This window comes from Nesoenas mayeri (genome assembly GCF_963082525.1).
Source record: "Nesoenas mayeri genome assembly, chromosome: 25".
Lineage (NCBI taxonomy): Eukaryota > Metazoa > Chordata > Aves > Columbiformes > Columbidae > Nesoenas > Nesoenas mayeri.
This window is the reverse complement of record NC_137549.1, coordinates 6,473,701-6,497,631: the sequence shown is the minus strand read 5'-3', so window position 1 is coordinate 6,497,631 and position 23,931 is coordinate 6,473,701. Positions and strand designations below refer to the sequence as shown.

The window sequence follows — 23,931 nt, the reverse complement described above, 5'->3', positions numbered from 1 at the left end:
AAACCCCCAAAGCTCTTTGCACCCCCGAGAACTGGGCAGCTTATGACACAAATTAATCCCTCAACATGGGCCATGCCCTTTGCTGGGGGGGTCGGGCTGGGGGGGGCTCTGGGCACGTGGGGGTGGGGACAGGGTGGCAGTTTTGGGATCGTCCCCTCCGTGCTATCTGCCTCAGTTTCCCCACCTGCAGCTGGTCCCTGGGGGACATCGGGGGGTGTACCCCCCAAACCCCGGCCCTGCGCTCCTTAAACCGCGGCCATCTGGGTGCTGGCGTTTGCCCTGGCCCTAATCTGGGCCCAAACGGGATTAGGGACCCCCCCGTGTGTCCTCTGCCCGGGGCGGCTTAAGTTGGGGGGGGGAGTGGGATCCAGCCATGGGGGTCCTGGGCAGACGGGGAGGGGCTGGGCCCCCCTTTGCTGTTACATGTGTCATTGTCCATTGGGGGTGTTGCTCTGTTTGGGGAAACTGAGGGATGGCCGCAAGCTGGGCTGACACCCCCAGCCCCGAACACCCCAAAATCACTGACACCCCCAGCCCCGGACACCCCCAAATCACCAACACCCCCAAATCACCAACACCCCCCAACCTCAGACACCACAAAATCACCAACACCCCAACCCCAGACATCCCAAATCACTGACACCCCCAACCCCAGACACCCCAAAATCACTGACAACCCCAGACACCCCAAAATCACTGACAACCCCGGACACCCCAAAATCACTGACACCCCCAGCACTGGACACCACAAAATCACTGACACCCCCAACCCCAGACAGCCCAAAATCACTGACATCCCAACCTCAGACACCCCAAAACCACTGACACTCCTCACCCACATCCCCCATCCCCCCAGCCCAGGGACCTCCGGCTGAGTCCCCAAACCCCCCAAACCCCCCAAGAATAAGAACAACATCCCCCAAGGACCCCGAGGAGACCCCGGTGGCTTCTCCGCCCCCAAGAAACCAAACGAACGGCTGCGCGTGTACTTTTAATATATAGTTTATTCTTTTTAAAGCCCCCCCCAAAGTGCAATTCTTATTATTTTATATTCTCCTCAGTCTCCCCCACTTTATAAATTCTATCAAAGGTACAATCTATGGAATGTCTTTGCTGTGCTTTATTCATCGTTTCCTCTCCGTTTTACCCAAATATACCACAAAAGTAGTTTTACACATAAAAACCGCTGAAACCTTGCGAGTGCTTTAGATAGAGAATCTCTTGAATAGATTATATATATATATATATTTATATATATATATATATACACGGAAAACAAAACAAAACAACCCAAAATAAAAGGAAAATAAAGAGAAATAAACCCAAAATGTGGCCCCATGGGAGCGTCCTCGCTGGGTTCCGGCTCTCGTGCCCCCCCTGCCCTGGGATGAGTTGAAGCTCTTGGTGTGTATATATATATATATAGATACAATTTGTAGAAAAAACACCATTTAAACCTATTTTTGCTACTCCCCCCCCCCGCCTTTAAAAAGCTCCATCCTAATAAAACTTCTCATAATCAATCCAAAAATATATATAAATAGATATAACGCTACCCAGAGCTATAGAGATGGGGGGTCTCTATGTGGTTAAATAGGCCTGGGGGGGACACACCAAGTGTTGAAGGGGAATGGGGGGGGACATAAATCAGCCCTTTTGGTGTGAAGGTCAACCCCCCCCCCCCCCCCCGGTGGTGTTTTTGGGGTGACCCATCTTTCCGGCAGCGCAGGGGGGTAGGAGGAGGTGTCCCCCCAAATTCAGACCCCAAATGGGCATGAATGACCCCAAACTAACACACACACACACACACACCCCCCCCAACGCTACTTCCTCGCCCCCAACTCGCAGCATCTTTGGCAACGCTTAATCACAACCTGAATTCAACGTTAATTAACGCCGCTAACGAGCCGACCTGAGGCTGAGCTGGGGCGGGGGGTGGGGGTTTAAGGCTGAAAATAGGGACAAACTGGGGGGGGTGGGTTGGTGCTTTGAAGTCTATTTTCCTTAGTGCAAACACCAACTTGTGCTGGGGGGGGACACGGGGACACGGTGGGTTTGGGACCCCCCGGGGGCGGGAATCCTGAGACTAATTCAAGCTGTTTTGTGCCACTTTAGCAATTTCCCCCCCCTTTTATTATTTTTTTAATTATTTTTATTCTTTTTCCCCCCCTTTCCCCTCCCCCTTCCCCCGCCCCCCCATTTTCATCATTTCCCCCCATTTTCCCTCTTCTTCTCCTCCCCCCCCCCCATTTTATTACCCCCCCAACACCAAAAGGGCCCATTTAACCCCCAAATAACCCCCAAAACTTGCGCTGGGGGGGTAAAAAGCAGCAGCGAGGAGCTTTTTTTTTTTTTGGGGGGGGGGAACAAACCATAAACCCAAACTAGAAAACAGAAGATACCACAACTCGATGCCAAGAAAGAACCTCAATAAGTGTCTATTTACAAACCCACACGAATTTGGGGTGTTTTGGGGGGGTTTTGCATACGCCGAAGGGCCGGTGATGGGACGGGGGGGTCAATATGGGTGTCGTCCCCCCCATAATTCAACCTCCGGATCCTGATTCGGGGGCGGGTGGGAGCGGCTCAAAACCATTCACAAATTAATCATAATTATATAATGATAATAAAATGGTGCAAGGAGCAAACACAAACCCAAGGCTGAACCCTCATGATTTCTGCCCCAAAATTCAAGCTTTTCATATATTTTTTTATACATTTTTCATCGATTTTTGTTGCTAATCGCTGAAGTGCAACCACTCCGAGGGTTTGGCGCCGGGGGCCATTAATTAATCAGTATTAATTAATCACCATCGTTCCTCCCACCGACACCTTTATCCCTCCACGCAACACAACTTGGATTCTGCCTGTTGTCTTTAAAACCTTTGTCTTCTTTTTTTTGTGTGTTTTTTTTTTTTTTTAATATATATATATATATATACACATTATTTTTCTTACAAAAATAAATTTCGGCTTTTTTTTTTTAATTTTTCTTTAATCTTTAATAATATTTCTTTATCTCTCGGTAGAAGTTTCGACTTGTAAACACCTTTTGCTCTTTAAGTTAAGATAAAGTGATCTCCGAGTACCCGTTCCATCGCAAAGTGCTAAGACTTCTTTGTGGTTTATTTTCTTGTATTTATTATTATTTTGTGGTGTTTTTTTTTTTTAATCGTATTTATATTTTTTTATTAATTTTTATTGCTTTTTATGCTGCATTAAATAAAACACCCACCCCCCGCACACACTCCCCTCTCACTCCCTCTCCAAGTCACATTCGGCCCAACCTGCTGTTGCTTCCGAAGTGAAAAACACCGAAAGGAACTCGAAATAAATCAGAATTAAAATAAAAAACAAAAAAAAAAAAAAGAGAGAATCTAAAAAGTGCTTTTTGAAAATAAAAAGGGCTTAAAATCTCTTTTTTTATATATATATATATTTTTTTTGTTTGTTTTTTTTGTTTTTTAAGTTTAAAAATGTGCATTTAGAAAACAGGTGACCAGCTGAAAGGTGCCTCTTCTTATCCTCTTACATACCCGCCTCTAGAGCCATAGAGCATCTATATATATATATATATATATATATTTCTTTTGGGAATGGGGCTGGGGGGGCCCCAAAAAAGGCCTCCTGGCCCTTTAAGGGAGGCCTCAAATAACCTTTTTGCAAAGGAATTGGCCATTTTTTTTTTAGGTGCTTTTTTTGGGGTGGGAACCTGGTGGCCAAAATACACTGGGGGGGAGGGGGGGGGGGGAATTGGGTGTGACCCACATATCCCCCCCCAAATTATTGGGATGGACACACCAACGGACACGGGGATGGACGGACCCTTGCTGGGAGGCGTCCCCTGATGGGGTGTTCCCAAATGGGGTGTCCCCAAATGGGGTATCTCAGCTGGGGTGTCCACAAAGGGCGTGTTCCCAAGTGGGGTGTCCCCAAATGGGGGTGACCCCAAATGGGGTGTCCACAAATGGGGTGTCCCCAGATGACATGTCCCAAATGGGGTGTTCCCAAGTGGGGTGTCCCCAAATGGGACATCCCCAGATGTTCCCAAATGGGGTAATAGGGGTGTCCCCAAATGAGGTGTCCCAAATGGGGTGTTCTCAAATAGGGTGTCCACAAATAGGGTGTTCCCAGATGGGGTGTCCCAAATGGGGTAATAGGGGTAGTCCCCAAATGGGGTGTTCCCAAATGGGGTAATAGGGGTGTCCCCAGATGGGGTGTCCACAAATAGGGTGTTCCCAGATGGGGTGTCCCCAGCTGGGGGGTCCGACACCCGCTGCCGACAGCAAAATCCTGCTTGTCCGCTCACATGATTTTCCTGTTGTATTTTAGGCAATTTCAGGCCATTTCCCCCACCGATCGCTGCCGCCGGCTCCGCTCCGGCCATTCCGGCCTCGTGCCGGGGCTGCTGGGACGGACTCACCCCCCGAACCCCTGACCCCCCAACCTCCCGGGGAGGCGCCGCCTCGGGCCGGGCTGCAGCTTCGCCCCCCCAAACCCAGACATTTCACCCCAAAAAGAAGACACCTTACCTTCCCCAAAGCATCGGGGGGCCGCCGCGCTCCCCAGGCACCGCGTACCCTCCCCCCCCAGCCCTTCCGCTCCTACCACTTGGTTCTTTTTCTTACTTTTTTTCCTTTTTTTTTTTTTCCTTAAATAGATCTCTCTCTGAAATAGTTTTGATTTAACGTGTGTTTGGACACAAAATAAAGCTTTGGATTTACATGGAAGCTCTTTTCCATGCGACAGAGCCACTTTCCATCCCCACCCCGCGCTTCCAAGCATCCGCCTTTCCAACAGAAGGTCCTTGGCTACTGAGGGATCCTGGGGAGCCCTGCTTACCACGGGAAGATTGGAAACATTTTTTTATATATATATATATATCCTTTTTTTTTTTTTCTATTTTTTCTTTTTTTTTAAAAAGGGAGAGAAACATCTTTAAAGAGAAAAATCGGAGGAAAAGTACTAACTAGATTTCGTGACGCTTTGTTTTTTGGTTTAGGAGAGTCCTTGCGTGTTACCCTCAGCCGACCCTCCTGCTACATTCAATCCTGACTCTTCATTGTTAGAATTCTCCTCAAAGTGCTGCTGCTCCTCGCCGTTCCTCTGCGGGGTGTCCTCTGATTCTTGGCTCTCCCCCCCGGCTTGAAAACTTCCATCCTCGGCGCTACCCGTCGGGGTGCTGGGCAACCCCCCGGCATCTCTCACCCGGGGTTTTCGGCCCCTCCGCGAGGGAATCCCGTTGCATCCATCTTTTTTAAGGTGCCTGTGCAAGTGGTCGGAGCGGACGAAAGTCTTGAAGCAGCTGTCGCACTGGTAGGGCCGCAGGCCGGTGTGGACGCGCATGTGGTTCTTCAAGTCGTAGTTGTGGGCGAAGGCGGCGCCGCATTGCTGGCACAGGTACGGCTTCTCCCCGGTGTGCTTCCGCATGTGCACCTTCAGCTTGTCCTGCCTGCCGAGAGAGGGGACACGGGGACAGTCACACTGCGGGGGCTGCTGCCGGTCCTGCGCACGGCACGGGGGGGAGGACGGACCGGTGTGGGGCTGAGTGTTGGTCAGTACGGGGCTGAGCATCGGCACGGGTCAAACGTCACCTGGTACGGGGCCGAGCGTCCATACAGGGTCAAATATTGCCCAGTACGGGGCTGAGCGTCCATACGAGGTCAAATATTGCCCGGTATGGGGCTGAGCGTGCATATGGGATCAAACATCACCTGGTATGGGGCTGAGCATCCATACAGGGTCAAACATCACCTGGTAATGGGGCTGAGAGTCTGTACAGGGTCAAACATCACCCGGTACGGGGCTGAGCATCCGTACGGGATCGAACATCAGCTGGTACAGGGCTCAGCGTTTGTATGGGGTCAAACAACACCCAGTACAGGGCTGAGCATCATCCAGCACCGTGCTGAGCACCAGTACAGGGCTGAGCATCACCCAGAACGGGATCAAACATCACCCAGTACAAAGCTGAACACTGGTGTGAGGCTGAGCATTGGTGTGGGGCTGAGCATCGGTGTGGGGCTGAGCACCTCCCAGTGTGGGGCTGAGCATCGGTGTGGGGCTGAGCACCTCCCAGTGTGGGGCTGAGCGTGGGCACAGGGTTAAACCGACGCTGCCGCGCGCTCCAGCGCCGGGAAGGGCAGTCGCAGCGGCCGGGCCGGGGGCCAGCGGGGCCACGTGAACCACAACGTCTCGCTGCTTCCTGGATGAAAAGCCTCCGGCCCGAAGCGCGTGGTGGGGACAAGGGGATCCAGCCCCACCCCACTCCGCAATCCCCTGCAGAAAAGGCAGCTCCGAACCAGGTCTGTCAGCACCAGGGCCCAAAATGTCCCAAACCTTCAGGGTTCAGAACACCAAGGACGTGTCCACTTCTCACTTTAACACAGCTCCCAAAGGGGCTGGGACGGTGGGTCTTGCTTAAAACGTGGTGCGCAGCGGCACGCCAAAACAGCTTTTAAAAATTAAATTATAATTTAGAAAATATTTATAATTTTTATTTTAAAAAGAAACAAATCACCCTGCCTTTGTTCCAGCAGATCATGAGGGCACGGCGGGCGCTCCTCCCCCTGCCAACGCAGAGGCACCAGGAAGCACAGCGAGCAAAAATCGACGTTAACTGACAGGCTGCGGTCCCACCCGGCACGGGGGCGGCAGCAAAACAGCCCTGCAAAACAGCCCCGCAAAACAGCCCCAGCTTGTCCCCCCGCCCTGCCCCACGTCCTCCTCCGAGAGCAGGGACTGAGTGTCCCTCAGCCCCACGTCCTCCTCCGAGAGCAGCACTGAGTGTCCCTCAGCCCCACGTCCTCCTCCGAGAGCAGCACTGAGTGTCCCTCAGCCCCACGTCCTCCTCCGAGAGCAGGGACTGAGTGTCCCTCAGCCCCACGTCCTCCTCCGAGAGCAGCACTGAGTGTCCCTCAGCCCCACGTCCTCCTCCAAGAGCAGCACTGAGTGTCCCTCAGCCCCACGTCCTCCTCCAAGAGCAGCACTGAGTGTCCCACAGTGTCCCCAGCCTACTGCGATACGCGGCATTCAGAATTTATTGTCAAGAAATGCACTGTCATCCCATGGGATGAGGATGGGAAGGAGAGAATGGAGAAGGAATGCAAAAGATTCATAAAACTGGGAGGAAAACAGGGATAATGGAGACCTTGGTCAGGCTGGCACTCATTTTAAATTGGGGGCCGCTGAGATAAGGCTCTGAGCACAGCCCGGGGGTCGGGGAGGAGGAAGAAAACAACTCGGTGATGCCCCTGCCAAAAACAGCCCAGGGCAGGTGAGACATGGGCTGGTAGCTGGAGGGAATGGGGCCAGGACACCCCTGGACCGGGACACCCCCTGGACTGGGACACAGGCAGAAGGAGCTGGAAACCAGCTGGGGTTTGGGGCAGCAGCCTCAAGGGAGGTTTTGGGGCTGCAGTTGTGTGGCAAGACGTGCCATGGGGCACAGTGAGGCCGAGCACGGCTCCTGGCCCCGTCCGGGCTCCTCCGCACCCAAACGCTGTGGGGACGAAGAAGAAGAGGGATGTACTTTGGCTGGAAAATAGCAGGACCCTGGTGTGTTTATAGGGGCTGGGATAAGGATGGACCTTCCAGCCTGTTCTCTGCGGTGCCGGAGCGCAGGGCCCATCCAAAACCCACCAAGATGGAGGAGCGACGAGGTGGCGCTGCCACCATGGCTACTAGGGCTTGTTTCCGCATCCTCCGGCTCCAACCACACGAGGACCTTGGACCGCTCGGGTGCAGCGGGCGGAGCGTGTGCAGGGCAGGGCCGGGTGCTGGGGAGCGGGCAGGGCTGGCATCCTGCCCCCGCCGCTATCTGCGTTCCTCAGCTCGTCAGCGCGGGGCTGGGTGGGGACGGGGGGAGGACGGGGCCGCCTGGCCGGGTCCCAGCCCCACCTGCCACACCTGCAGTGAGGAGCACCCCGGGGACCCCCCACGGGAGGATTTCAGCGGGTTCCCCGGCCGAGCAGCCCACGCAGCCCCTCGGCAGGGCCGGGCTGGGACCCCCGCCCCGGCTGGGCACCGCAGAGCCCAGCGAGAGGAGGCGGCGCGGGGACACGTGGACCAGAGCGAACCGGAGGAATCCAAACAATATCCCCTTTCTTCAGCGGAGGAACCCTGATTAGAAACAGCAGCGAGGCGAACGCCCCCAGGGAGCCGAACTGAGGCACCGACCGCCACTTGTGCGTTTTTCAGGGTGCCCATCACGGGTCACCGAGAGAGGACACGAGCGACGTGGGGTTCAGCCTCTTCCCAACCCAACTACAGCCCCTTCAGTCGCCCCACGAAGCCGTTTTTAAATGACTCTCCAACAAGCGCCTCAACCTCGAGCTCCTCGGCCACGATGGAAACACCGAGGGCTTCAGCTCCATCTCATCAACCACGTTATTTGGCCTCCACAGAAGCCCAGGTCTGGCCAGGCTTCCAGCAGAGCTCAGCAATTCAGGACACCAGGACGGTGTGGCACTGGATATCGAGATATCTCAAGAGTCAGACCCCCAAATTGCTCATCTCTCTGGGAAACTCTGGCCTTCACATCCAACTCGCCTGTTAGGATGGAAATTAGGCAAGATAAAATCACACAAGACCGGCCCCTGGGGAAAGGCAAGAGCCGGTTTTATGTGACGATGCCCTCTCCTCCGGCATCCGCCCGCTCCTCACCTGGTGAATCGGACTTGGCAGATATTGCACTCATAGGGCTTCTCCCCGGTGTGGGTGCGGATGTGGCGCGGCAGCTTGCCGGCCCCCTGGATCACCTTCTCGCAGATGGGGCACTTCTGGAATGCTTTTGCCCTGATCTTCTTCTCCACTTTCTGGGACCAGGACGGATAGGTGTCACTCTCGTTCGAACTGCCGAAATATTTCAAGTAATAATCCATGACCCCATCGTCATCCTTCCGGTCGTCCTCCCCGAGCTGTTGTCTCCCCACGGAATTAATCATCTGCTGCAGCAAGGCGCTCGCGGCCAAGCCATCCGCCTCCCGCGCGTCATCCTCCGTCTCCGCTCCAGCGGGAACAAAACTGGGGGAGTCACCAGCTTCTTGCTGGTCCAGAGACCCCCCCGGGGTCCCCTCCTCTTCTCCCGGCGTGGGCAAGTTACGGGCGCTGTAATGTCCGTTCTGAGAGGGCGAGAACAAGGAGCCAGGAGGCGCCTCCTCCTCCTCTCTGTCCAGCCACATGCCTTGGTTGCTGTCAGGATCACAGTCATTGGCCTTTGGTCTTTCGCTTGTTGGGGCTTGCGAGTAGAACTCTACGCCATTGCAGTCCGGCTCCTCCTCCTCCTCCTCCGGGCCTCGGAAGTTCAGTCTCTGAAGGTCTCTCAACTCTGGGTTGGTCCACGGGAAGCTGCCTTGGTGGCCATTGACAGGGTTGCTCTGGAAGAACTCCAGGTACTCTTTTGCTCTGAGATGGTTCCTCTGATCAATTTGATCTACTGTATCCATCTGGTCATTTTTGGCCAGAATCTTCCTGTCCAGGAGATCCGTGCAAACATCCCGCACCGCCGGGATCTCCAGCAGTGTGGCAGCGTTGAGGATGTCGTTGACGTTCGAAGTGCTGACGGTCAGTGTCGCGGTGTAAGCGAACTCCAGCAGAGCCGACAAGGCGTCCGCACTCACAAAGTCTATCTCATACACGTTTTGCTGGTCCACCACTAACCCTGAGGTGAAGAGCTTCTTGAAGTACTGGCTGCAGGCGGCCAGGACGGAGCGGTGGGTGGGGAACTCCTGGCCTTCCACCAAGATGACCACGTCGCACAACAGCCCGTTGTTTCTCTGCTCATTCAAACTGCTGAGGATGTCGCTGCTGTGGTCGGGGAAGGGGATCCCTATGGGGCCGTCCACGCCACCCGCCATCTTCAACGCAAAAGGCTACGGGATAAGAAGAAAACAAAAGCGCGGTGAGTCAGGGACGCTTCGCCTGCATCGCACGGGCGAACTTCCCACCGCGGAGCACGGCGCTGCAAGCACCAGCCACCGGCTCGCACGTCCTCTCCACGTCACCCTGCAGCGCCACATCCTGCCTGGTGTCCCCATCAGCAGGTGGGGACGCTCCCCTCTTACCTTTATTGGGGAAGGAGGAGAAACGCAGCCGGGGTGCTCGGGATAGGAGCTGAATTAGCGCAGAGCTGGGCCAGGGCTCACAAGCCTCGTCAAGGACTGGGCTTAACAGAGCCAGACAGCACCTGGACCACGCTGGCCTGGCTTGAGCCTCCCCAGAGGATCCCAGCCCACCTGCCCAGCGCCACCGCTCGCTCCGCACCACTCCCGATGCGCTACACAGCAGAAACGGGTCCACTTGACCTTAAAACCATCCTCTGTTCAAAGGCTGAAACAGCCCAAGCAAAGCGAGCTGCTCACAACAGACCCCGTCTGCTGGAGGGGGCACCGGGGCCAAACACCCCCCGGCTTCCCCGCGCTGCCCCAGTTCCGCAGGCCCAGCCTCTGGTGCCCAAAACTGGGAATAACATCTCCATCCTCTCTGTCTCAAGCAGCAAAGCCTTCTACTCCTTGCCACAGCGATGCTGTCCGCCTATAAATCAATCTATTCCTCCCCACGCCCCAAGCATGAGGATCCTCGGGGCCAACACAACCTGCGGTACATCCACATGCAAATAATTTGATTCACAAAAATACCTCGGCACAAGCCTAAGTAGCAAAGCCCCTGGTTTACAGGTGGGGAAACTGAGGCCCAGCAGGAAGCGGCCGGGCCCATGCGAGGGGGACGCGACGAGTCAGGAGCATCCAGAACGCGGTAATTACACAGGGAACGACTCCCAGCCCCGCGTCCCGCACAGGGAGCTCGCAACCAGGGTGCAAAACAACACTTGCTTCCCAACACACCCCCCCATGCTGGGCCTGCCAGCAGATTTGTCTGGAGCTGGCCATATTTTCTGATTTTTTTAAAGATTTATTAATCCAACAGGGGCAAACAAGGAATTTCTGCACCCTTTTTATCCAAAGGAAACACAGGAAAAGGTAGTTCTGAGGTGGTGAAATGCCAAACTGAAGCAAAGCCCTCGATATTCAACACAAGTATAAAACAGCATTAAGCTCACATGTAAATGTGCTGGGGGTGAGGGAAGGACCAGAGGAGCGGGGCAGGTCCCGCGCTAAGGCCGAGCCCAAAGCCGGGCTGCTGCTCCAGAGCGGCCGGAGTGGGACTCGAACCCTCTATTTCATGGGGTTTTTAAATAAAAGGAGAGGAAAAAAGCCATTTGGTGGCTGAGCGCAGCCTGGGGAGCGGGAAAGCTGGGTCCAGGTGTCCTCGGGCAAGGTCCTCGCGTCTCTGCATCCACAAGGGGTCCAGTGACCCCTCCAACCGTGGGGTTACAACCGGGGTGGCCTTTGGTGCTATAGCACTTGCCCTGTCCCCACCAGGGCAGCCCCAAACCTCCCCCAAAATTTGAGCTACCACAGCACACCCCTCCCCAAAAAAACAGGTCTGATACAAGACCTTCCAGCCCAGCAAATGACATTAAAGCCTTTCCCCCCTGCACCTAAATTATACATTTTCGGAAGCGCCTCCCACCCTCAAAGAGAATTTGAGCTGCATGAAGCATTTTGAAATCTCCTGGGCAGCCAAGCTCTGTCACCCACACAACCGGGCTGTGCCGGGGGCCGGGGGGCCCGGGACAATGGGCCGGACAGTGTGGGAACGGCTGCGGGGTCACGGGACCGCCCGGCAGGCGTGGACGCTGCACCACCCCGCGGCTCATTCTCCTCGCACAACACGGCCTTTGTGTCCCCGGGCCGCGGCGGCCGAGAACACCGAGGGGCTGCCCCCCAAGTGCCCCCCACGGACCACCGGGCTCCTTCCCGGGCGCGGCCACCCAGCGCTTCAAAATCACACCCCGCGTGCTTTGCGGGGGGTGAACAGTCGGGGTATTAAACCTGCGCAGAGCTGGGGTGGGTAATGAGATGGAACCTTCCAGCTTTACAGGTTGAAGAAAGAATAACTAAAATCCAGCAGGACACGCAATGCCGGGCGGGTGGGTCGAGTGAAATCCGCTCGGGAAGGAGCTCCCGGCAGCCAGGTGACAAGTGACAACAGCCACTGGCCAGCGAGTCCCCTCCTTGGCAAGGACGAGGTCTGAACGGGCCACCAAGGGGGAGCTGCGGCCACTGACCTAAATATCCCTCGCAGCTCTTTTCTCTCCCTGCACCCCAAAGGGCGTTTCAGGCTGCTGGTCCCAGACCGCGCGTCTCGGCAGGGCTGCACAACGCCACGTTTCACCCCAAAGCGCCTGTGCTGGAGAAGCGAGGAAATCGGTCTCACAGTGTGACCGAGGGGGCGCCGTCAATTTAAAATATGGCCCATCTGAAAGAGAGAGTTCGCAACAATAGCAGAGCTCTCAAATTTATTTACAAACCTATTTACAAAGCTGGTGGAACACGGCACACATCCCTAACCGCTCGGTTCACTCTGCTCTGCGTTTCCAAAGATACTGAAGTGCTGGAGCAGGTCCAGAGAAGAACAACAAGGCTGGGGAAGGGACTGGAACACAAACCTATGGGGAGAGGCTGAGGGAGCTGGGCTTGTTCAGTCTGGAGAAGAGGAGGCTCAGAGCTGAGCTCAGCACTCTCCAGAACTACCTGAAGGGCAGTTCTGGCCAGGTGGGGATTGGGCTCTTCTCCCAGGCATCAGCAATAGGACAAGGGGCCACGGGCTTCAACTCTGCCAGGGGAAATTGAGGCTGGAGATGAGAAAGCAATTCTGTGCAGAGAGAGTGGTCAGGCATTGGAATGGCTGCCCAGGGAGGTGCTGGACTCACCGGCCATGGAGGCTTTGAAACTGAGATTGGCCATGGCACTTAGTGCCATGATCTGGTCAATGGGCTGGAGTTGGACCAAGGCTTGGACTGGATGAGCTCTGAGGGCTTTTCCAACCCAGTCCATTCTGTGAACACAAGTGAGCTTTGGCTTTCCCCAGCTCCCACACAAAACCAGCCCAATTCCACACAGGAAAAATGACTTGTTTTTGGTGTAAGTGCTGCTGAACACACATTCACCTCCCCAAGATGCTGCTCGCAGCAACCCTGGCTGCTCTGCATCCAACTGGTTCTGCACCACAGCAACTGCAGTTTGATGCTGCTCCTCAAAACTAAAAGGTTATTTTCTTAAGCTCAAGTTCTCAACCCACTCCTTTCAGACCTACCAGACGAACTGCAAAAAGAGCAGAAGAACAGAGCGTTAAGCGAACAACCGAAAGCCCTGAGCTTGCACTTCGCTCCCCTCCCGCCCGGCCCCATTGCCTTCCTCCAGGAGCGCTGGAATGGGATATTTACATTCAAATGAGACGACCACATTAAGATGGGATCGCAACCCAAAGTGCTGACAAAACACTGCTTAATTACTAGTTTTCCACCCAACCTCGGTGTTCGGCGTTCTCTTCTTGTGCTTCTTTGCATCGCTTTAAAATTTTGCTGGGCAAACAGAGGAAGCCGAACAGCTTGGGAGGGCTTGGAATTATACAGTATCAGGTGGAAAAGCTTGGTCACAGGGAATGTTCTCAGTGTGCTCTTCACCTGAAAAGATCCCAAATCTCCTGACCAAGGCCGGGCTCCAGCAGCACCCACCACAAGCTTGAGCAACATCACGGACCCACTTCGGGGACAAAAAGCACATTATTAGCGCCTTTTCCAGCCAGCACCAGGCAAAACAGCTTTAGGGCAGCAACACCATCCACACAACGAGGTTCCTAAGGAACAACCGCGTTTCGGGCTACGGCACATGGTTGTCTGGCCTCTTGCAGGTGGAGGTACCCAAGGAATGAGGATGAAAAGTTGCTCTGCGTAATTTCTTCAAGGAAATAAACGCACACGTGGTGGCACCAAGGTGGGCTTTGCAGCAGCGCTGCTGTGTGCTAGAGAAGAATTATTAAAATAATGTTGTTATATTAAAAAGAAGTCACTGTTTTGCTTGCCCAAGGCCCAAACGTTACCGCAGCCCTTGCTCACCCCCTATGGATAGCTCACCCCAGTTATAGTCACACAAAACAAGTCCTTGTCTCTACATTTTGGGAGCGATCGTGCCGGTCGCCCCCTTTCCTTCTTCCAGCTGCAGGGACGCGTCTGCTCGGCCGGAGCCCTCGGGATAACGCACCGGCTGTGCCGACACCACGCTGTGCGCCGGCACCGCGGGACGAGCCCCGGCAGGTCCCGCCCTGCCCGGGATCCATCCGAAACTATGCGGAGGCCTCGGGAAACACAGCTCGCACGCAGCCGGGTGGGAAGATGGTGGGCAGGAGGAAATGAAGGGAAGTGTTTTGCCTGCTTGGGAAAACAATATATATTTAAAAATCGCTATTTCAACCATTCTACGGTGCTATTCAAACTCAGCTCCTAACAGGAACGTGCTGGCGGCAGTTTAGTGGACCTGCAAAACGGATGCGTGTCCATGAGAGGGAGACCCCACACATCAAGAGGAGCAAACTGTATTGCATTAAAAATTAAGATAAAATTATGCTGATTGTTTAAATAAATCTGAATTTTCCATAGCGCAACAGAGATAAATCTTTTGTGTTTAGCAGGTAATTGAGCCATTGGCGGCAAAAACAGCGAATTCAAGCTTTCTTATATCTTGACTGGACATCACATCTGGGGTAAAGCACCAGAGGACACGCACGGCATGACCAAGATCATGCAGCTATTGAAGTGAGGAGATCAGAGCAGAAGGAGCATCCTGTGGCCTCTTGTTGGACAATATGGCTCTGTTTTCTGCCCAAAAACCCCCTCCAGCCCCTGACACATCCCCAGCTCAGGATACCCGCTCTGGGAAGCGTCTTATCCCCGGCTCTCAGTGCTGGGGCTGTTACTGCAGCTCTGATCGCTGGATTCACAACCTGAAGGGTCATCTAAGGAACGAGACCGACCACACCACAGGGATTCGGTCGGCTCCCAAAACGGTTATTCGCATCCTTCCAAAGATCAGAGCTTTCCAAGCATCCCGCTTCAGGATCTGAAATTTAATGTGAAGCGTAAAAACAACGGAGACGCTACGATACCCGGCAGGGCAGCCCCAGCTCTTCCATCGCAGCAACCGCCCCTCGGTTCAGCCCAACCCGCTGAACCCGCAGCACTATCAGGTAAGCAAAGCAGCGGGGCCGCGCTCCCGTGGCCAGGTCTGACCTGCCGGGGAGGTTTGCCTCTCCCTGCTGTCTAGAAATATAAGCCTGGGTGGCGCAGGAAGCTCCAGCAATGAGCCAACTCTTGTTCTAGGGCTGTTTCATACCCATCGTACAGGGATATCTACCCAAAAACCTGCAGGGCCGTCAACCGCCAATCCTTCAGCATCTTCAAAGAGCCAAAGCGCTTTATGAGTCGTTTATCAACAGGGAAGAAATACCCCAAACACCACAGAAACAACCATCTCCGGGGCAGGACGCGCGATGATCGAGTGGTAGAGAAATTTAGACAGGAAAGGAGAATCCCACATCCTGCTACCACTGCCAAGGGAACGGCGGGAGGAAGAACAGCTGGTAATTGCTCCCGTCGAATTTTGGATGGAGCGCTGGCATCCAACACCCCCCGGACCTTCGATGAGCATCATGGGAACCTGCATGACCACAAGTAATAAAGAATCTCGAATTTCCTGCATATCAAGAAAACAATAATAATAATCCCCTCCGATGGCAGAGCGGCTCCGAGGCAGCAGCAGTGCCAAGCGCTGGTTTTGCCGCGGTCCCCTCCTCTCTCCTGGGACTGGATCTGCAGAGCCAGGGGACAAGGACAACGTCCCCGCTCGGGAACGGCTGCACCCTGCGCTCATCCAGGAGCCTGCGCGGCTCTGATGCGTTTTGGCAGAGCATCTAAACCGGGCTGGAAGAGCCTCGTTGAAGAACTGGGCTGGAGAAGTCTCAAGCCTGCGTTACCCCAGCGTTTCAGCCCGGGTGCGGAGCTGGGGTACGGAGGGATGGCGACCACCAGGCCTCTTGTCGCGGTGACACGTCGCCTGGACAAACAGGTTCTGGGGGTAATTCAGCAATCTCCCTCCTACCTCAAGCCATTTCTAATCCTTCCAGTATTCAAAGCTGCCCTTAGCACCATGTCAGCAGCAGGAAGGAGCCAAGGAGAACTTCACCAAGACATCTCGGTGCTGGGACATCAACCACTCATGCCAAGGCAGAACCAGAACAAGAGCAATCGGAACCAGGACCCCGAATCCTGCCGGCAGCAGCGAGTTGTAAAACAGGAGAAGAGATGGTGCGACCAGGATGGAGCAGGGAGATAATGACAACCCAGGTGGAGCTGGACTCCGTGGTGCTGCTAATGAGATACAGAGGTCTGGGATTCCTCTTTGTGACAGAGGAAATCACCAGGGATGCTGCTACAGAGCACACCTGGAAGAAAAGGGCTTGTCGCACTCTGCGTCTCCCAGGACAAGGCCTGTTGCTTTATCACAGAATCACAGAACGGTTTGTGTTGAAGGGACCATCCCAGCTCATCCAGTGCCACGAGCAGGGACATCTTCACCCGCTCAGGGTGCTCAGACCCCGTCCAGCCCGGCCTGGGGTGTCTCAGGGATGGTTCATCCACCACCTCTCTGGGTACCTGTTCCAGGCTCTCACCACCCTCAGGACAACAATTCCTTCCTTGTGTCCAGCCTGAATCCCCCTCCTTTAGTTTAAAACCATCACCCCTTGTCCTATCGCAACAGGCCCTGCTCAGAAGTCTGTCCCCATCTTTCTTAGCTAACTTCTATGACTAAGAAAACAGATGAGGGACGTCCAAACCATCCCTCCTGATGTCTGGAACTGGGACGGCTTTTCCTTCCAGGGCACAGCACATGGGGAGTTTGGCTTCCTCTGTAGCACCAGTGACCAGCAAAAGCCAGAATTCGCCGGGAGCCCGGCAGACGCAGGGCCTGCGCACACCTGCTGTCCCACGGCCCAGCACCGCGGGCTGCTCCGCATCGGTCGCGGCACAGCCAAAAGCAGCAGCCACGGCCCAACCCGCCACCCCCCAAAACCACCCGCACCGAGGAGCACGCGGCCCGTTCCAGCAATGACAGCGAGAACCGGGAGGTACTAAAACTCCTCCCACGTTGCAAGGTGAGCTTGAACTGGTTACTCCACCCAGACCTCCGTGCCAATTTTCTCCTTTGTCATCAGAGACCGTATTTAATCCAGCAGGAATGCGCCTTGGTTCAAGTCCGTGTAGTCACGGACCCAAGGGCAGCGCGTGTCCCTTGAACTTCGGTGTGTGCAGGGGTCTGATTTTGGGCTACCAGCCCCTCCTCACCGGCACCATCGCTCTGCCTCAGAGTTTCTCAACGTGACGGTTCCGAATCCACGGCGCCAGGTCTGCGCGCAGGGTAACGGCTTCCAGCTACCGCGAACTCCTCAGCAATGAGAAGAAATGAGCCCCCACCAAGCTGCCCAGTGACCCTCAGACACTGCTGCACACCCACCTCTGCTGCGTGCCAGTCGCCCCCAGAGCCCTCAGCCTGCCGAAAACAGCCAGGCCCGGCTCACTTGTGTTAATGGAAGCTGCTTGTTTTGCTGCCGACACAAACCCTCCCAAAGCCGAGCCCTGGTGTGCTCGCGGCCCTCGGACGGGTTTGCTCCCACTTTGCTCCGCTGCTGCCGTTCAGCCGTGGGTTTGCAGGGTCTTCGGGAGGTCCTGTGGGACACCAAGCCCTTGCTATCCAGCCCCTAGCCCTAACGAAATCCTTTGGAAAGCCCCAGAAGTTACAAAGAAGGGGTGAAAAAAGCCCACAAAACATGAAACCGTGTGTTTCTCTCCTGGCTAAAGGACCAACCCTGGCCTAGGAGCACGGTGTATGGACAGGGAAGGTTTTCTTTTCAACTCAAAAGCCCCATGAGGCTGGAGGCACCGAGATCCACGCAGAAATAAGCTGCCAGTATTTCAAAAAGACAACACGGCCCCTTCACTAAAGGGAGCGACTGAAGACTCGTCACAAAGATGCGAAGCCATCACCAGAATTAACCCAGCGCTCTGCAAAGCACAAGGGCCGAGCGGGGCCTGCGGGGACACCGGCACGTCCCAGCTGCTCAAGGCTGGACGAAACCGAGACGTTCTGCGGGTCCCGTTTTCACCCTCGTCCTGCTCAGAGACCAGGCGTGAGCACAGAGCAGCAAGAGCTCAGACGCTGCGCTCCCCGCTCCACACAGACCCCCAAGTCACCGCCAGCATTTTTGCTGCGAAAGGCCGACAGCACCTGCCCCTTCACAACACGTCCCCCTCACCCTGGCCCAGCTTCTCTCCATCTCCTAAACTGAGAGAACAAGAACTGCTCAAATCCCAAACCAACCCATTCCCACGGCGCCCGGCCATCCCCCTGCACGCCTAGCCTGAATCAAACCCCAAAATCACCCCGTCCCTCTCCCCCCGCGGCCACGTCGCGGGTTCCCCCTCGCCTGACGTTCCCTCTCCGCTCGCCTGCCTCCCGCCTCCCATGTCAGAGCTCCAGAATTTACCTAATTGCCACCTGGAAGACCAGTCGTCTTTTACACACCAGGAAGGGGGGAATAAAAAAATAGAGAATAAGACTGGAGTTTACTGACAAAGCAGAGCGTACCGGGCAGGGCAGTCCCTTATGTAATTCCTAGTTTGGGGATAAACACACGGCTCGGCTCGCCGCTCTCGACTCCACGCGACGTACGAAAGCAAATCTGGAGGGCGAGCATGCCACACGCTTCATCCCCAGCAACGCCGGCCGGCCGCGAAGCTCCCGTCCTCCCCTCCTCGGCGCACGGCGAGGGGCAGGAACGCCGAACCGGCACCACGTGTGCTCTGCCTGTCGGGGCAAGAGGTTCCGAGAAACTAGAGAGCAGCAACCTGTAGCTACAAGCCTGCCCTTGGCGTTTGCCCGGCTCGGCGCTGAGCAGGCACTCGAGCAAACAACAGGGGGAAAAAGGATCTACTTACTGGTTTCCAGTTTGCCAGCAGGAAATAAGTAGGTGCACGAACCAGGAAGGAAATAGAGAGCACAACTGCAGATGAACAGCGGGCAAGAGGGAGTTAAAACACAGCGCTGGGACACTCGAGCATCCTCTGCTGTGACAAAAAGCAGGGCAGCGGTGCTTCCCGGGTCAGGCGGGCGTTACAAACTGCAGGGGGGCAAAGCCGGGGGGAAATGGTCCCTTCCCAGGTAAAGAAACCACGCAGCGAGCGTTCCTGTCCCAGCCCCGGGAGGGCACACGGATCTGAAGAGAAGGGTGAAGAGTGTCTGAGACAGCGGGGCTGCCAGCAGGAAGATCCCGCTCCCGACAGCCAGGCCGGACGCATTTTTTACGGGGTCGGCGAAGCAACGGTGTCAGAAATCTGCCGATCGCCAGGGGATCTGCGGCTCATCTCACCGACGTGGCCTTGGCTCCCACCTGCAGCCGCGGGGCAGCCTGCACCCGGTTCCAGTTTCTCACACCTTGTCACATTAAGAGAAGAAGCCGATCCCTATAGTTTCCTTCCACCCGCTGCCCGACGTCGCGCAGGAAGATTTACAGACCCCTCCGACAGCCGGGGGGAAGGAGCCCCACCGCAATTTGAGGCACAAAATGACTTTTGCTCCATCGAAGCTGTGTCCGGACTCTGCTACAGGAGCCGGCAACGCCACCGGGGAGCGGCTTGGAAACTGAAACTATGCGCAGGGGGAAGATGATACGGGCAGGGGAGCTGGGCGAGAAACAATCGCCCCTGGATACACGCGGAGGATCCCGACGCCCGTCTGACCTCGTTTGCTCCCGCTCCGACGTCCCCCCGAGCTGCTCCAGGGCCGGCGGGACGCGCCGGGCGCAGGTACCGGGACAGACACGTGGACACGGCGACCGGGAGGCAGCGCCGAACACAAACACGCGCCCGCTCGGATCAAAGGGTCACAGGACCGGGTACAAATGTGTCTCTTCATCCAAGAGACCGCCCGTCTTCCTCCTTTTCCCCGAGTTTTGCTCCTCAAAAGGTTTTTTAATTACAGATTGAAACCGGTCTCATCAAATTTGAGGTTAAGGCTGGTTGAGAGCACAGTTAAAAGAAACTATTTATTGCTCTGACTATGCAAGATAACGAGCAGGATTCTAATTGTTTGCCACAGAAGTTTTCTCTTTCAATAAACGCAGCACCCTGACACTGGGAAAAAATCCTCAAGTGTCAGTTTTAATCAAGATTAAACCACGGTTCTCAAGCACTTAGGCTCCGTCTCAAAAGCAGGCCACGGATGTCACAGGCCCCCAAATTTTTAGGTTGGATACCTGTGGGGACTTGATTCTCCAGAATTAAAACCCAGTGCTTGGGCAGCAATTTATCCGCCACACGAGGTCTCGAGTACGATGGGCAGCGCAACTAAAGCATCGCAGCGCCCTGATACGAGCGCTCATTCCTTCCCCGATTTGCATCCCGTGCCGACATCCAGATTCTCAGGCCAGGAAAACAACCGTCATTTTCAATTCCGCATTAAAAGTCACAAAACACAAGACAAACCCACCACATTCATTGTGCCAAATTAATTCCGCCCAGCACCTCTCCAAAGCCGAGCTCCTTGTTAAGCCCACGGTGTGGCTAAAGATCATCGGACCTGCTACCACAACGCAATGAGATGCATACGCGACCATAAAATACATTAAAATAAACATATAAAGGCGTAAGGAGAGTTGCAGACCAGCAGAGAATGAAGAACTACTTCCATTCACCACCAGGTTTATTAAGAGCTCATGCCTTGCAAAACCCTCCCCTGAGTTACTAGCGCAATTAAAGCTCGGTGGAAAAATCCCACCATCTCACCCATGTTTGGGTTGTGCCTCTTCACTCCCTCCTTCCTCAGAACAAGCCTAAACAGGGGCCAAAATGAATATTAAACAAGAATGGCTCCTCTAATAAACTGCTCAGTTTCTCTCTGTCTCTCCTTTTTTTCTTTTAAAGTTGTTTGAATACAACATCTCCAGCAAACCATCAGAATTAAACCACCCTGTCTCTTCCCAATCGGCCTCCAGAAGTGCCCACGTACTGTGATTTCCAACCAGGACTGGGAGAAACATTCAGAAATAAAACATTTCCTCCAAAAAATAAATATAAATAAACAACAAAAATCACAACCAAAAAACCAAACAACACTTTTGGAAATGACGGGATGACCTTTTAGCTCTGCTGCAGCACTGCACACAACTCCAGCCCTCATTAGGCTGTAAATTCTTCCAGGCCTTCTCTACCCATGTCTATAAAGCGCTTATTATACAAGTCATGGTTTCGATAGCCAAGACAATTAACAGGGTGACACGGCTGATCGGGACCTCGGAGCGGCAGCGCACTCTTACCAGAGTCCTCGAGCACACACAAACTCTTGCTGCTCAACCCCCTGCGAGCGAGAGGGTCTCGAGGAGCTGAGGCCATAGGGGAACCGCCCGAGGTACCAGCGCTCACAGCGGCTGCTGTTCCACAACAGGAACTGTCGTTTTCAGCAAACACCGGGATTTAAAAGTTCAGGAGAGAGGAAGCCCCAGGTGCCGGCTCCACCGAGGGCTTTTCACCTTCTGCTGAAACAAACTCCAGCAGCAAAGCCCTTGCGACCAGCTCACTCCGCTCAGACCACGGGCACCGGCACGATCTGCCCGTGACTTCGCCTCCTGCTCCCAGGCAAGCCGGCGAGAACTTCAGCTCTGTCTCAGGGCACCTGAAAACTCAACTCCAGACCCACCGGCGGGAACTCAAGCCCCCTGCGATGAAGACGGTGAAGCCACGGAAACGTCACAAGCCCGGCCAAAGGGAGAGGCCTCCCCTCCGCCGCCGGGCAGGGATGCTGCCCCTCGTGTCACCCTCAGCGCTGCGCAGCTCCAGCGGCTTATCCTGCTGGATCTCCCAGGGCTGCCCTGTGCTCCAGGGCCCCAACCCCCGGGGGGGATTATCGCTGCGAACCGCCGCTGCCCGGCCGCCCTCTCCCCCCGCCGCCAACGGGGGTGGGTGCGGAGCCGGCCGGGGGGAGATAAGGAAGGGGCTGGCAGAACCAAATAAACACAAACGCACAGAAGGAAGGCAGGGCCGGGCGGCAGGGCCGGGCGGCAGGGCCCCGGGGACGACCTTGGGGTGCTCGGGGCCCGGCGGGGGGGCCCGGCGGAGAAGGGACGCGCGGAGCGGCCCAGCCCGGCGCCCCCGCTCGGGTCGGCCCCGCCGCGGCCGGGCTGGCGGGACACACGCCCCAGGGGACCCCACCCAGCAGCCGGGCCCCCCCCGGCCGGGCCGCGCCGCCCCCCCGCGGGCCGCTGGCGGCGGGGCCCACAGGGAGCCTTGGCCGGGCGCCACGACCCCACCCCTTCCCCCGGGCGGGCCGCCGCCAATGGAAGCCGGGCGGGGGAGGGGGCGGGGGGCGCCCAGGCGAGGTCCCGGCCCCGCGGCCGCCGCCCGGGCTCCGTCGGGCAGGGCAGGCCGGGGCCGCGGGCGGGACGGGGCCGGGGCCGGGCGGGGGGCGCGGGCCCGGCCGGGGAGGCAGCGCAGGCCCCGCCGCGCCTGTCCCCGGCCACCCCACACCCCGCGCGCCGCCCGCCATTGGGCCGGGCGGCGGCGGGCGGGCGCGCGGGGCGGAGGGGCGCGCCCCGATTGGCCCCGCCCGCTGCCCATCAACACGCCTCCCACTCGCCGCGCACGCCGGGGCCGCCGGGAAGCGTAGTCCGCGCGCTCCCTCGCACCTGCGGGGCGGCGCGGCCGCCGGACTACAACTCCCAGGAGCCCCCGCGCCGAGCCCCCCCCACCCCCCCGCCCCGCAGGGCCCTTCCCCCCCTCCGCGACCCCCCCAGCCCGGCCCGGCCAAGTACAACGTATGCAGGCGCGGGGGGGGGGGGGGGGGGGAACGGGGGGGGGCAACTGCCCCGGCACGACCCGGCCCCCCCCGGCCCGCGGACCCCCCCCGACCCCCCCTCCTCGCACCACTCCCCCCCCCTCCCAGCTCCAGGGCTGCCCCCGGGCCGGGGGGATCGGGCCTCCATTCCCCCCCCCATGCCCGACCCCCGCCCGCGACCACCGCCCCTCCCCGCGCCCCCCCGTACCGGGCGGGGGCTGAGCGGTCCGAGCGAGCGGAGCGGGCCGCGCCGTGCCGAGCCGGGCCGGGCTGAGCCGTGCGGGCGGGCGGAGCAGGCTCTGGCCGCCCCGCGGGAGCTGCTCGCCGAGGCCCGTATGCGGCTCCTTCCTGCTCCGGCCGGGGCCGCCCCGCTCTTAAAGGGGCCGCGCGCCGCCCCCCCCTCCCCCCGCCCGCCCCCCCGCACCCGCCGCCCCGGGCGCAGCCGCCCGCTCGGGGGGGGGGGGGGGGGGGAGGGGGGCGCCCCCCGTAGCGCGCGGCCTCGCGCGTGGGCAGCGCGAAGGGGCCGTGAGGAGCCCCCCAGCCCTCCCCCCCGCGTGGGCCGCGCCGCGCGCCGCTGTCACCCGTGTCACGGGCCCGGCCCGCGCGGGCCCCGCGGGACACCGGCCTGGGTCACCGCGCCGCGTGCCGCCCCCAGACCCACCCGTGTCCCCACACACGCGTTTCCCCCCATAAGGCACCTCCCCGCACCCCTGACCCCCCCGTGTCACCCCACCGGGCACCTCCCCTGGCACCCCCTGCCAAGTGCCACCTTCTCACCCTCGCCAGACCCACCCGTGTCCCCCCGCCACCACCATATGCCACCCCATCAAGCACCTCCCTGCACCCCTGCCCCCCCCCGTGTCACCCCACAGGGCACGGCCACACAGCCACCTGTGTCACCCCCCACGTGTCACCCAGGGCACCTCTCTGTGCCTTCAGCCCCACATATCACCCCTTCCCCTGCCACCTCCCCGTGTCTCTCAGGATCCCCCCACTGTCCCCTGACCCCCCCCACTGGGAAGGGGACACAGAGCAGCTCAGCCCAAGGTCAGTGTGAGCTGGGAGCCGGCCTGGCAGGGACAGGGGACAGGACAAACCAGCTGGAGCCACCACCTCCAGGCTGCCCCGAGGTGGGGGACAACAAGGGTGG

At 57.2% G+C, this 23,931-nt stretch overlaps 1 protein-coding gene across 2 annotated transcripts; it reads right to left on the bottom strand.

Moving 5' to 3' along the window:
- Positions 1-996: 996 nt before the first annotated feature.
- On the bottom strand, positions 997-23,116 carry ZBTB7A (zinc finger and BTB domain containing 7A). Of its 2 annotated transcripts, none has more exons than XM_080359290.1 (3): positions 22,990-23,116; positions 8,665-9,872; positions 997-5,452 (listed from the first exon to the last, which is right to left on the bottom strand). In XM_080359290.1, the coding sequence occupies exons 2-3, from the start codon at positions 9,855-9,857 to the stop codon at positions 4,999-5,001; spliced, it is 1,647 nt and encodes a 548-aa protein (XP_080215416.1). In that variant the 5' UTR covers positions 9,858-9,872; positions 22,990-23,116; the 3' UTR covers positions 997-4,998. The 2 variants fall into 2 exon arrangements, with proteins under 2 accessions (XP_080215416.1, XP_080215417.1); XM_080359291.1 differs by lacking the exon at positions 22,990-23,116 and adding an exon at positions 21,648-21,756.
- Positions 23,117-23,931: the final 815 nt, after the last annotated feature.